Raw genomic sequence first — 14,335 nt, forward strand, 5'->3', positions numbered from 1 at the left:
TAGCAGGTTCCCAGTGTACATCAGTCGAAAAACATCAGTACCAGTGACAAAAAAGTGGTGTGACCATGACAAAAAAGGGCACTTTTCTACAGTGCTTTGGTAGTGATTCAACAGGCGAGGAATCTTCAGGTAGAAGCATTGATTAGAAGAACAAGTTACTTAGTTTCAGCAGTGCTCTTTCTGGTAGATACTCCCCAGTTATGCCCACCTACTCCCTCTCAAGGGTGGCTTTGCAACTGTCAGTAAGGTCCTAAGTTATGTTTAGAACACTATAGCTTCTGTCAATATAGTCAACCTCATCTGTGCCTTGGAGGGTTTAGAAAATGGACCGGAATCTGTCCTCGACATCCCTTACATTTCTTCCTGATGTCACTTCCCGGGTGAAACCAGAGACTGGCCCTAAGCACCACATATTGCCATTTCCAGTTTCCACACACAGTCTGGTTCCTTAAAGGTATTTAGAGGTGAGGCATCTGCAGAAAAAAAATATATACGCCATAAGGATTGTGGTAAGTAACTTACTCTTCAGGGCATACTTTGCACATGGCATAGGACTTTGTATTGCACCATCATGAATGTCACGCTCTGCCCTACATATCTCAGCAGACTGTGTCGTGTGATGAAATTAAGTAAAAGTCTTAATGAATGTGTTGGTGTGATGCATTCCCAGTTACTGTTGTTAGTGGCCATCTTAGTCTTCCTGTCTTTCTAGGAGTTTGATGACTAAATTGTATTATTAGTAATATTTTTTATACTGCTCTACATACCACTGTTTTGCGTTTCCTAAGTAGTCTAAAAATAGATCTTATTTGTAATTGTACTCCGTTGACCTCAGAAAGAAGAAAGGCTCACATGGCCTTGCCAGGCCACTTTTAGATCTCATAACCTGTAGCTCACTTGTCCACAATGAACAGAGTCTTCTCCAATCTTGCATCTTAAAAGTTGTTGCCTTTCGGTTTATGGGCTCAGCACCAAGACAATCTTGGTATTGTACATTGCTCTTTGTTAATGTCTTTAATGATACTATTGAACTCACTGAGCCATCTAGTTGACTGAGAATGGACGCTCATGGGTGCATGCATGCAGTAATGGGCCATCTGGTCTTTACCTGCAGTGCTTCCTGCATGTTTGGTTTATGCCTGGATCCATATACCATCTGGGTTTTGCATGCAATGCTTGTTGTATGATTCTCTTGTATATGTCCGTTCAGCATTGCATGAGGTGCTCAGTGTTTTCATATAGCTGGCTTTGCCTAGCAACGTTTGCTTTGTGCTTGTCGTGAGTCTAGATGGTGTGCTGTTTGGACTGTGGCAGGGGCCTGGGGAGGGATATACATTGGGCTACAGCTAAACCTAGTGGGGCCACTAGCAAAGTTTATATTTAATACACTTAAAATGCTTAAATCTGACTTTGTGTGTGTATATACATCTACATATGTTAATGTTAATTGCTGTCAATTTGCAAATATACTAAGTTAGATGTAAACATTTTAAGCAAAAAACAGTACTTTGCAATCAAATAAATAATGCTTGGAAAGGTGCAGTGTCTGTTTTTTACTGTGCCACCTTCTCACAGATTCAGCTGTGGTTGTGGGGCTCAAAAGGGGCAAGGACAAATAGAGCAGAGGCTTGGGCGCATCTGTCCCTCCCACCCCCCTAGAGACTCCATTGATGAATTGGCGTTGCAGGGTTTGTAGTGCGCACACCTTGTGACTCGAGCAGTATTCTGATTCTGATTTACCTTGAAGTGTTGCGGAACCTACACTTCTAACTGCAGTGCTCTTAGTGCGCTCTGCTTGCAGTGATTATGGTGTATTATGGTGTATTGTTCTTACCAGAACAATGTGCTAGCCTGACTTTACATAGGGTCTCTCCCAATGTGATTGTCTTTTATCCATAGACTAGCACAATACTCTGATTTGTGCAAAGAAGCACACATTGTGCCAGACAAACTGTGTATGTGCTGCTATCATGACATTGCCCTCTGTCTATAGGGCTGTGCTTTCTGTTTTTCATACGCTGTCACTAAGAACTTTATTTGTGTCCTGGACAGTTTGTTGATTGGGTAAATGCTTTAGTCACCATGTGCGCTACCACTGGCCAGAGCAGCACACTAAGGGGTGAGGTTTTGCAAGCATTGCTTGCTGCTTGATTGCACTCTTAAGTGTTTTGTCTTGCAGTGTCCACAGTGCATTTGTTGTCTACCTTGGGCAGTGTGCTGTTGAGTTTAGCATGCTCTGTTCGCTTTGTGTTCGTTCTTTCATCGGACCATTGTGTAGGTTGAATTTTCTCTGCAGTGATTACTGTGTGCTTCTCTATATGAAGCAGTATGGCAGCCAGGCTATACATGGTGGTCTTGATATGGGTTACTATTGAAAATGGTGTTCAGGTTGTTGTTTTCAATATTTTCCCTATGTCCTAAACAGTATGCCTGGTTGATTTTTGCAATTAGCATTGTCTGTGTTTTTCTGCCAGACATATGGTAGTGTGAATGGCACGTGGTACCTGCTTATGGCTGCTTGGAGCACTCTGCTAGCTAGGTTTGGTATTGCAATTTATGTGCTTGTCTCTTGTACTGTGTTCACTATTGCCATTTGTTTTGCAGAGCGTCATGAACAGGATGCATGTGCTGAGTGTCCCCTATGCACTCATGAAGGTGAACCCCTTGTCCTGGATCCAGAAAGTCCACGCTTACAAAGGTATTTATATCCTGGATCTTTGAATAATTCTTAATTAATATCTGTTGCATAATTGAAAAAGGCATTTTGTCTGGTAGTTGGTGTGCTGGGAAGGTCCAGAAAGCCAATGGGAAATCCACTTACCTTCAGCTGATCAATGAATGCTGAGTCTTGACTTAAGTCTTTATAGCGTAAACTTTGCCTCACAAAAGCCCTGCCCAATTAACAATTTTTAGGTTGAGCATAGCAACGCGCAAATGTAGCTTTTCTCGACATGTTGTAATCTATTTTGTGGACTTAAACCACCCCCATCTCACGCCCATCACTTTCATTCGTTCCTGGGCCTGCCTTTAAAAAAATACCTTGATGTTGTTAAAATGCTTTACGTTTGTCCCGCCTTGAGGCTGTTTTGTTATGGGCTTGGACACTGACCCTGTTACATGGATTATTGCACAATCTGGCATGTACCTTAGTTTGGCGCACTATTTTTTTATTTTGCCCTGCTGCTTCGCTCATCGCGGTATGTTGTCTTTTTCATCTTCTTTGGTTTCTTGCATCTTGCTGTTTCTTTGCGAGTCGGCGGGGGCTTTTTTATTTATGTTTTGTGGTTTCATGTAGTGCGAACTCGACACACAGGTATTGGAGCGCTTTATTTTTTTGCAGTTTTATGTAGCACAAAGCGTGATTTAAAGGTTTTACAGCGCTTACCATGAACACCGGTTGCATTACACAAGAACACATACATTTTTGGTAGCAAGGGGAAGATTAAGTGATTTGCCCAGAATCATAGGATGTTTAGCTGGCACCGCGACTCAGACTTTGTTCTGCAGCTCCAAATTTGGCAGCTCTGGTCCTTATGCCTCTCCCCTAGGGTTCTTTGTGTGGTGGCTGTTGGGGCAGTCTGGAAATAACTAGTTTTTTTTGTATAGCGCTTGGTAATACAGGTTCTGCCATTTCATAGTTCTGCAAAGCAAGTACCATTCTTAACAAAATCGCTATAATTCATTTGTTTCAACCTTGCAGAGATGAGGTGAAAAGGCTATGTCAGGATTGTAATCTGTGACATTCTCGTTCTGTCAAGACCTCTGCAATTGATGCATTAACCAACTGACTTGAGTAGAGCTTAACACTAGGTGATAGCACGTGACCTTGATAACCTCCGGAAGGTCACCAACCAAGCACATAGATTAGTTCTCTGCAAGAAGATGGCTAAAGGTTTTGTCTCCAATATGGTGGAAAAGGAGTTGTGACTCCAGACCCAAGCACTTCACGGCCTCCAGCTTGAGAGCAAAAAACATGGACATGGACGTAAATTGGGCCTCTTCAAATAGAGTTCAGTTAGCGCAAACTGGATACAAAAGGTATTAAAGCCCTTCACATGAGCACCAGCTACATTACACAAGAACACATTCATTTTTGGTAGCAAGGTGAGGTTGATTTGCAGAGAATCACAGGATGTTGAGCCAGCGCCGAGATTCGAACTGTGTTCCCCAACTCCAAAGTCGGCAGCTCTGGCCCTTACACCACATCCTCTCCTCTAGGGTTCTTTGTCTGGTGCGTGTTGGGGCAGTCTGGGAATAACTCGTATTTTTTTTTAATATAGCGCTTGGTAATTCAGTTTCTGCCATTTCATAGTGCTGCAAAGCAGGTGCCATTCTTAACAAAATCACTATAATTCATTTGAAGTTAGCTGCCTCTTCTGTTGTTCTCCATGTACAATCAGTGTTTTCAAAAGTTACGCTGGTATTGTCACTGCAGCAGAATCTTTCTTTGCACCTAACTCTTTTGACCCCCTCATTCTCAGGGTTAAATACCACAAAGGTGCCTCTTTGTGGCTTGTTTGGTGCTATAAAAGTTTAGGTAAACACACTAGAAAGGGTTGCATCTCTAGGGTATAACAACCAGTCTGTGGGATTGAGGCAAACATGCTCCTAAGATAGCGGCCTTGTAGTATCCTTTCTCCTGCAGCAACAGTCCTGGGAGGGTTGCTTTGGCACCTGGAATACATCCACTGCACTCCAAACCAAAAGACATAGGTAAAAGACATTGTCATTTATAACACCAGTATCTCTAACTCTCACAAATGCGAGACCTATTGTATTGCAAATGCTTGTTACTATATTTTGGTTAAAGAAAATTCATGGTTGGGTAGTATTCAAACGTTAATGGCCTGTCGTCAGTAACATCAATTGCATTAAGGTAATTACAATTATAGCTTGTGCAACAAGTGTGGTATGTTTCAGCAGAAGTATTGTTACATGACAAAAATTGGATGTGCACTTCAAACAAAAAACATAGCATATTCAAGTGGAATTAATTGAGAGTGGAGCGCTCTGCAGCTAAAATTGTTTGTAACCACTTGTACATGAAGTGGATGTTACAAAACCCTCTTACTGTGACCAAAAAGCGTCCTGCTGAATCCTCTGGGAATACACAAAAGTGTTGTTTGAAGAAAAACATGATAGGGACATGAGGTTCTTTTTTCTAAGACAGGAACTGAGAGGGGTGTGTAACTTCAACAAACGATCTCACACAATTGCATCCTCTCCTGTTCCTTAAGAATAGTGGCCAACAAGATGAGTCCGTCCAAGTAATCAGCATGTAATGTATGTTTTGGTCAAGGGTGAGCAATTCTTGAATAAGAATATTTGAAATAAGAGTACCAGAAACACCATTGCACTACCTGGTTACTCATTTTCATCCAATTCAAGCCTGCATGAATAAAGTTGATACTTACATTTTCTACCAGAACATCTGCAATGTCTTTCTGCCCCAGTGGCCCAAAAATACACAAAATTACACTAGGTAGAGAGAGCAAGAGGGGGGGGGCGGGGGGCAGTGAGATTGGTAAAGTGAAGTTTTGTTGGGGAAATTTGGCAAAGGTGAGATAGGGTGAGAGAAGGATCACTTTACCATGGAACCTTTGGAGCCTGGTCAATTGCCCAAGCATGAAAATGACTGTTGTGGACCTCAAAATGGTTTCCCCGATTTCATGTTGTGCACACTCTGATTTCACACAGATTGCCTGCATGATTTTACAAGGTTTTGTGCCAAAAATAGGCCTAGCACAGTTGGGTTGGGATGTTCTGTTACTGTCAGGCACAGATCAGTGTTTCCACCCGAATTAGAATTTCTGCAAGGGACAGAAGCCCTAGGTTGAGAGTTGGTGAATTTTATAGCTATATACACCAAGGAGGGTGGACCCAATCCTCCTAAATCCTGTATCTTACATAGTTGAATGCTTGACCTTTCAAACATCACAAGCAAATGTGTGAGCAGCACCCAGGTAAATTAGTGCTCTTGTCACAATCCTTAGATATATTTGTGGGGTTCTCACCCATAGGAATCACATGTGGCCTGCTTCATGATTGGACCCACAACCACATCACCTAATGTGAGTGGATGAGCTCTATGCATTTGTAAGCAGAGCACTTGGAGAGTGAAAGGCAAGGGATTTGTGTAAGTCAATTAAAATGGCCTCATATAGCCTACAGTAACTTTAATGAGCAAGGTCTTGGGCAAGACTTAAAACAGTGAGATGTCATTAAGACACAATGGTTCTTTACATCAATAGGTCAGTCTGCTTTCTTCAGGGTCAAAATATGTTCTAAGCTCCTGTGTGATGTGGTTGAGCTTTGCAACCTACTGTAATGCTCTCATAATAATTTAAGGAAGTATGCAAGCAAATTATACACACCATCCACAGGATACTCTCCTTTTTTCATTTTGTGTTTATTAAGTTTGCCTATATAACACAACTGTCATTACAAGACCTCAAGAGGTGCCCCCTCCAGACAGGCATCATACATAGTTAGTATCTTGCAACTTGCAGCAACCACCCACAACTAATCGACAGGACATAACAGCCAGCCAAAAATCATCTATTTACCCCATATAAACGTTAGCATAGCCAGTCTGAAATGAAAAACCCAGAAGCAGCATTTTGTAGTTTACAGTGGGACTCTAAAATGAAATAAAACTGTTTTTGGTTAGGATAATGCCTCAGATTAATATTGTTTAGTGTGATTCCTGCTCCAATCATTCACAGTATAATAAGCCTAATTCCAAAGTTAAGGCTCCTTTTAAAGGCTTCACATGGAGCTTGCAGACTTCTGGTTCAACACCATAAAATAGGCTACAATAGTACCCCTTTATAATTTAATGTTAGGTATGGTCCCCAATATAGTCTGCCCTTGCTTTCAGCTGCTGCAGAGGGTCAGAGGAGTACTAGGGCTTCGTACATAACATGACCTTTCCTTCCTGTCCCAAATGTAAATAAAAAAAAATAATAAAAAAAAAAAAGTAATTCCTCGGCTCTTACCATCCAGTCCCACAATCCTCTGTGTCTTACCTCCTCCCTAATGATGTCCTGTTTCCTCTCCATTGGGACAGAGAGTCAGCGCTGCACTGACAGGGTCTCTACAAGCTCTGTCAGTGTGACGCAGAATTCTTTTATGATGTAGCAACAGTCGTAAACACCTTTTGTTTCCTATTGTTGGTACACCATAGCAGTAAATAACCAGATTTAGAATCTGTTATTCTCGCTAGTGGTGCTCAGTGAAAACCATACTTAAGATCATAGTTCTGAAGTTTTGCTTTATGGGTATTCTTCCAAGTTATTTCATTTCCGTCCAAAATGATAAATTTCAAATTGTCGTTAAATTGCCTAGGTGCTCCTTTTTCCCATTCCATTTTGCTCTGCAACCATTAAACATTTATGATAATTTGGATATATTTTTAACATCAGAACTATTTTTGTTTAAGGCAACCAGTAACCACCTAACTCTACAGAACCCCTCACAGCGTCTTCTCATGATTAAAAAAAAAAATACTAACTTCAAGATTTTATAGGTGCCATCTATGTGCAATATGCTTGCATTCATGAACCTGCTACAACATTTGAAAAGACAGCACCCAGACTCCAGTTAAAATGAATAATGTCCCTGTTGGTTGAGCATTTCAGCGGTGTTGTGAGACAGATTTTGTTCTTAAAACTAATCCTTTAATGGGCTTGATTTCAAAGTGTGATTCTGCAGAGGCACTTCAAAATTAATGGCTGTATCTGGAGGAGTACAGTTTCTCAGCACTTCAACAAAAAATTTAGTATAATTGTAGATACTCTTCTGGAGTGCACCAGAGTGCCGCTTGTCTCCCTGACCCACTTCCATTTCGATTTCAAAATGTTACCCAGCCGAAAAAAGATCAGAGAATGAGTCCACAGTTTACTTACCATTTGTCATCTTTTTGGTAGATGTATCTCAGGGTTGGCTCTGGTGTCCTGCGACCCCTTTCTTAAAATGGTGTCAAGCACTCACTAAGGTGCAGTCCAGTCTTGTGCTTGGAGAGGGGCACTATTCCAGGTATTGCCTTCTGTAATACTCACAAATTCTGCTTTTCCATAAGGTGTGAGTTACAAGGCCCTAATTTAATGGGTCACAAAAGCAACTTGGAATAATGGCAGTCACCCATGTGCCTCACAGTTTTCTTTGTTTCCGGACTTTAGAGATGATTAAACACTATTGACTCCTTATCGTGGTTGTTTTATTATTCAGCTATTAATTTATTGTCAAATCAAACAATACATAATTTACTTCATTCTCTTTTTTTCTTCCTGTCCAGCATTCTAGATCTCTGTTAATAGTTTCTATTTTGAAACATGAAATTGATGTAGTGGATCTTGCAGTAACTTAAGCTTTACTCTTCCCAATCCCCGGAATTTAAAATTTGGCACTCACCATTGCGGTTTTAGATACCTAACAAGTGACAACTTCATGCAGTGATGAATTATTAAAAAGCCTTATCCACGTGACATTGGTTTGTTCTTTCAGCTTTCTTTTTTGGTTCTTATTTACCAAATACAAGAAGTAACATCGGTGACAGTATGGTTTGCCAGAGCATTACCTAACCCTTTGCTCTTTATGTTTAGGTTCAGGGTAGAAATGATTTTGTTGGACATCTTTCCTTGAAACTCCTTTCAATAAGGAGTAGAATTCAGGGGATGACTCCTGCAAAGATAAAGCATTACACCTCCATTTTTAGACACAGCTACTTAAACCCATGTAATTGTTAAATGTCTTTATCTTGTGTTTCCTTTTCCCACATTTCACAACCTTTGCCTCCATTTTTCTAGCACGTGTTGCAGTGGTGAAGTCCCGGGACATGCATTGGTCACTCCTTGCGCAACGTGATCAAAGGGATGTGAGTTTGGCCTCTTTGCGGATGCTGATTGTCGCAGATGGAGCCAATCCTTGTATGTATGAATGAAGCTCGAAGCGAGTAGTCCAATGTGCTTTATATTGTTCTGCCTACCTGCCCAGTTTACATTGTTAGGTTGTGTTCCATCTCAATTAACTGGCACTGGGAGGTAATTGTAAGTTTGCTTCCCCTTTTCTTATTTATTATTGACCTTCTTATTGACCTGCTGTTTAAGGCAGTGGTCTCCACATTTTTTAATGCCCGGCACCCCCAAGTAGGAAAAAAAGGTAATTGGGCCCGCCTCAGAATTTTTCACCATTAATCTATTAAATTGGCAATGTTTAAATATGTCTAGACTTATCTAGACTTATCTAAACATTGCAGTTAAGTTACCGTTTTAAAAATGCAATCAAATACATGATTGCCATATATATATTATTCTCATCAAGCAGCCCTTACTTACGTGTAAAAGTATCGACAGTGTGATTATTAGGGGAGGGGGGATTTTAAGAGTATTTTGAGTCCCTTCCTTTTTGACACATACTTCCAGCTAGGATATAAATGACAAAACATGTAAGTGATTGCCCGTTACAGAGCAGTTTACTGCTGCTAATATTTTCCTCTTAAAACAAAGCTCTGTTTTCAGCATAAATGCTTCCTCTGGTCAGAGCCTGGCGCCCCGCCTAGGATCATTTGAGCCCCCCCCCATCCCCCCCACCCCTCTTGTGGGGCCCACCCCGAGCTTCAAGACGCCTGCTTAAACTTTAATTTCTGGAGATGGAGTAATTTTTAGCCATAGAAACCATGTCTGTCGTGCAACACTGCGCGTTTGAGATAGACACCGAGTCCATTGTTTCTTAATACATTTTTTACTCTGTCATACTCCTCTTATTCATCCCCCCATCTGGCTGTGAATGAGGTGCATATGAACCTCCATGTGCCTTGCCACGCATGCCCCTGATATATCTTAACCATGCCAACCATCATGCCCTTTCCTCTAATTCTGCATAGCTTTGAGCGAGGGAAGAGGTCTCCTGCACTATCTTTTTGTGAGGAAGGATGTAGTTTAATTTTTCATATTCCCCAGTCCTATATGCTTATACTTAACGGGAGATTTTTATGCTGCTTTTTTTTTTCTAATAAGCTTAATGACCTCCTCAGCCGCCTTTCCTACCTTTGCAGTATATTATAGGATTTAAGGTATGCATAAAGTTAGAGTATCTGAATTGCACTAAGCCAGGGTTGTCTGTTTTGGGTACTCAAGTCCATTCAGTTCCTGCTCTTTCTGTGTGGAAGATCTCTCCAACCACATCTTTACTATATTGAGGTGAAAGTAAGGGGTCTGTGGCGTAGCATACTTTAATAAACTCATGTCCCATTAGGATCTCCTTCAAGGTTTGCATTTAATCCAGGACAAGCTCCTACTGTTACTGTATACATTAGAGAAGTACAGCGCCCCAGGCGAGTAACGATTGAATACACCATAGTCTCAGGCTCCTGCTAATGTAGTCACTGCAAGCCTTTCTCCTACTGAAATTTCATGCTCCTGCTCTCTTCTAGAGCATAGTTTGATGCCCTGGTCCTCAGGAAGTGCCTAAACCGTAATGTAGGTATTCTACCTACTCTCCTGTTTATTTGCAAGACAAGCATATGGCATCTACAAGGGGAAGGAAAGCATCTTTTCTTTTTTAATTGTCTCATACTCTCTGAGTCTTTTTTATGATCACTTCTGTCAGATCAATTTATAAAAAGGCTCAAAGATGAACTGACAGTTTCTCTTGAGAAGTTTAGCGAGATGTTGACCATTACCTTAGGAGCATTACCAATTTTATCAACTTCACCATGCTGTTCTTTCTCTGGTGTCGGATGTACTTGAGTCTAAGAAACATTTGAGTAGACATTGTGTTTTTGACCCAAAACATTGTTTTTAGTACAAGTAATTTTCTGGACAATGGTAAGCTCATGTGAGTCACTGCTTGCTCTGTAGGGTAGTCATAATTAATAGCAAAGACAGTTTTTTCACACACATTACGTTCCTCAATTGTATTATCTGGACACAATGAAAGATGATGCCTTGAGCTTTGCAACTGCAAACTACAACTTGAAACCATCTAGTTTTACCACGGCCAGGGCACACAGTAATAATTGTGACAGTTCGATGTGTAGATTGTTGCGGCAGTACAAGTAAGCCCTTCTGGGAGATGATTGAAGCCCTGCATCAACCTATTAATGGTGGTGAAGCAAAGAAGAGGGGTTGGGATACGTTAGGGGTGGTGGTATGACTTCGAATTGGGGGAGAGCTGCTAGGAAAGCTGTTAAGTATTGCATGAGCATCATGGCCATTGTCCCTCCAGAGCCTGTGTCCTCGCTAGCATCCATAATGTGGTGAACTGGGGGTCATGGAGGTAGTGTGTCTTCTTTGGGACCATCTTTCAAAATCATTCAAATGTTTTCTCAGTCACTGGCAATCAGGTGTTTCCACAGGCCCCTGACTTCTTCCCTATTCAAGGCATTGCTGCAACCTTGGCTCATTTAATGGTGACTTGGTTCAGTGCCTCAAATGTGGGCATAACTATGGCCTTCCAATACATGGTGATTCCTTTTTTGACAATCAGTGAAGTGTGATCCTAAAAACAATCCGTTACCCTTTACTTTTGTGGTCACTCGTATAGTCCCAAAGTATAGGATAATCAGGTTTTTAAGTTGCCTATCCTGTTGGTAGAAACCAACCGACTCATTTACTTTGTACCAATAGAATACTTATGAAAGGTGGTTTCATTGCATATGCTGAAAGCTAGCTAGAGTGTGGATATGCAATTGTTCTTACCCATTCCCTATCATGAATCACTCGACCTATTTTGGACTGCCATGTGTCAAGGAGGAACTGTAGCAGTGTTTTTGTATGGTGTTGGAGGACTATGAGTAGCCAATTGATTTGCCTCCTGCCATTACCCATCACAAAGAAAGTCTGGACTTCCGAGTGAGCTATGTGCTCTGCATCTGAAATGTACGATTGGTCCTGGAGGCTATGGACCAGCACTCATTGTCCCCTTTGTGTGTTGAACAGTTCCCTAAGTAAATCAAAAGGAAAAAGGTGACTATCCTGAGATAGGTCACAGAAAGTGTGATGTGTGTGTACTCTTAATGCTTCAGATCAGCAGCCTTAAGGAGTCTCAGATGCAAATCAAGTGGGGGATTCCTGCACATAGAGTGTAACCTGGCATGTTTAATGATCAGTAAGCTTCTTGTGAAGCTGCTCAATGCCCTTCATAGTAATCTTGGTCGCCCTCATCCAGGTTTAGTGCTTGGGAGTTGGAGATTGTATACTTTATCAAGGTGCTAGGGGTGTAAACTGGAGCTAAGCCTCAAAATTGTAATGTTTGAAATTCGGAGCCCTCCCCCTGCTCAACCGAAACGCCAGTGACCCTACACCAGCCATTGTGCCATATGAGGTCCACGGGTAGTGCATCAAGCTTGGGGAAGAACTTCCTTGTGAGAAAGATTAGCGAAATAGCATAGAATGCAGGGCAGCAACACCATTCTAGATAAAGTAATGCATCCTCTAGCTGAAGGTATATATTTGTGGCACCAATGAGGTTTCTTTAATTGTTGTCTCGTTTGTAGCATGGTTTCCGCCCTTTTAGTGACAGTTACCATTTGTCTTTTGGTGTTTTAAGTAAAGGTGAGTGCTGTTTGGTTTTAGTCTTGATGTTTGTAGTACAGTTAAGGTTTGCCTGACCAAAGCCTCATTGTGAGCGCAGCACTTATACACATTACTTTTGCTGACTCCATAGTATATGGTATGATTAGCTTTTGTCTGTCTCTGATCTTAGGGTTTGTAACACGTTGAAGGTTTGACTGCAGATGTAGTTTCTGCTGCAAAGTTTGTCTGACTTAATCAGTTATTGTGTTTCAGTTGTCTCGCTATGATCTCTGTATCTGTGAAACTCCTGTGGTTTGTTTCTGATGTATATGCTTAAGATACAGGTGCTTCTGTAATCTCTGCGTTTATGGTACGATTAAGAGTTTGGTAGAATTATGGTGAGTGTCACTGTAGTAGTTTTGGTGGTTGCTTGAGATTCTTCACATTGTAATATTAATATTTGTTTTATATTCATTGTTTGTGTAACTATAAGCTCTGTGTTTGTGGTAGTTTACAATTACTTTGACTGCAGTGTTGCTGTTGTGTTGTGTTACAGTTAAAGTTTGAGCGTGAGCTGAATGTTGAAGCATTTTTAACTTTGTGTGTTGTAGCCTTGGTCCATATAATTGCTGTATTGCTTAAAGATAAATATGACTATGGTGTTTGTGGGTTTTGATTAATGGTTGTCTGCTCCCACTTTACCGTATGTTTTTTGATTCTGCGCTCCTCTACACTTGTCTCTGTGGAATTATACCAGCTGGAGAGCTGCTTTGCCATGTTAAGGGTTAGGAACCCAGTATGTCACCTATGTACACTCAGTCACTGGGTCAGTTACAAAATCTTGTGTTGATAGACCGTCAAACTTATCACTCGCTGCATTAGTGGAATATCAACAACATATTGAAGGGTCTGCCTTTTCTCAACTTTGTTCCTCGCTTAACTCTCACAATTGATGCATCACTCATGGGATGGGGTGCACAACCTCACAATACAGGTCGATGTGAGAATCCAAACATCACAAAACTTCACAATACAGGGGATGAGAGTCTCCAAACATCACAATCTCTACATGAACTTACTCAAGCTGTTCACCTAGCACTGAAAGACTTCTTTCCTCACCTCATTTACAAGGTTGTCCTAGTCTGCAAGGACACTGACGGTTATGCATTATCTATAGAAACGAGGAAGAGACACACAGTCTCTGCAACTTTTACAACTATCACAGACCATTTGGAGAAGGACTTTGCAACACAACATTCATCTGCTAGCAGAATATCTCCCAGGCACAACGACTTTGCGGACCTGTTAAGCAGAATGTAGCAACAAGCCCACAAATGGGAACTCCACCCACAGGTCCTCCTGCCATTGTTCCACAGATCAAGGTTCCCTCAAATAGACCTTCCGCAACCGCAAAAAGCACAAAATGTCCAAACCTCACCTCCAGGTATCCCCACCCAGAATCCAAGGACAATGCAATATGGATGAGTTGGTCAGGGATATTTTCCTAGGCTTTTCCTCCTCTTCCTCTCCTTCCATTTCCGGTTCAAAGGTTTAAACGGGCATCTCTCACAATGATTCTAGTAGCTTCCACCTGGAGTTGTCAACCCTGAGTCACAACACTACTAGACCTCTCAGCAGTTCCTCACGAGAAGCTCCCTGACAGGCCGGGTCTTCTCACTCAGAACTATGGAGTACTCAGTCACCCAGATCCCAAAACTCTCAAACTAGCAATTTTGCCCCTGAGATCATAGAGTTTGGTTACCTTAATTTGCCACCAGAATGTATGGACATTCTTAAAGAAGCCCAGACCTACCACTAGA

The 14,335-nt window shown here is 41.5% G+C and overlaps 1 protein-coding gene across 1 annotated transcript in view; it reads left to right on the forward strand.

Annotated features, from left to right (window-relative positions):
- Window positions 1–14,335, forward strand: part of DIP2A (disco interacting protein 2 homolog A) — a 637,392-nt gene that overhangs the window by 308,856 nt on the left and 314,201 nt on the right. The window contains exons 15-16 of the mRNA XM_069225498.1: window positions 2,605–2,698; window positions 8,808–8,927. Of these exons, the coding sequence (XP_069081599.1) occupies window positions 2,605–2,698; window positions 8,808–8,927 (214 nt within the window). The remainder of the gene's footprint in view (window positions 1–2,604; window positions 2,699–8,807; window positions 8,928–14,335) is intronic.

The sequence above is a fragment of the Pleurodeles waltl genome, chromosome 3_1 (genome assembly GCF_031143425.1).
Source record: "Pleurodeles waltl isolate 20211129_DDA chromosome 3_1, aPleWal1.hap1.20221129, whole genome shotgun sequence".
Lineage (NCBI taxonomy): Eukaryota > Metazoa > Chordata > Amphibia > Caudata > Salamandridae > Pleurodeles > Pleurodeles waltl.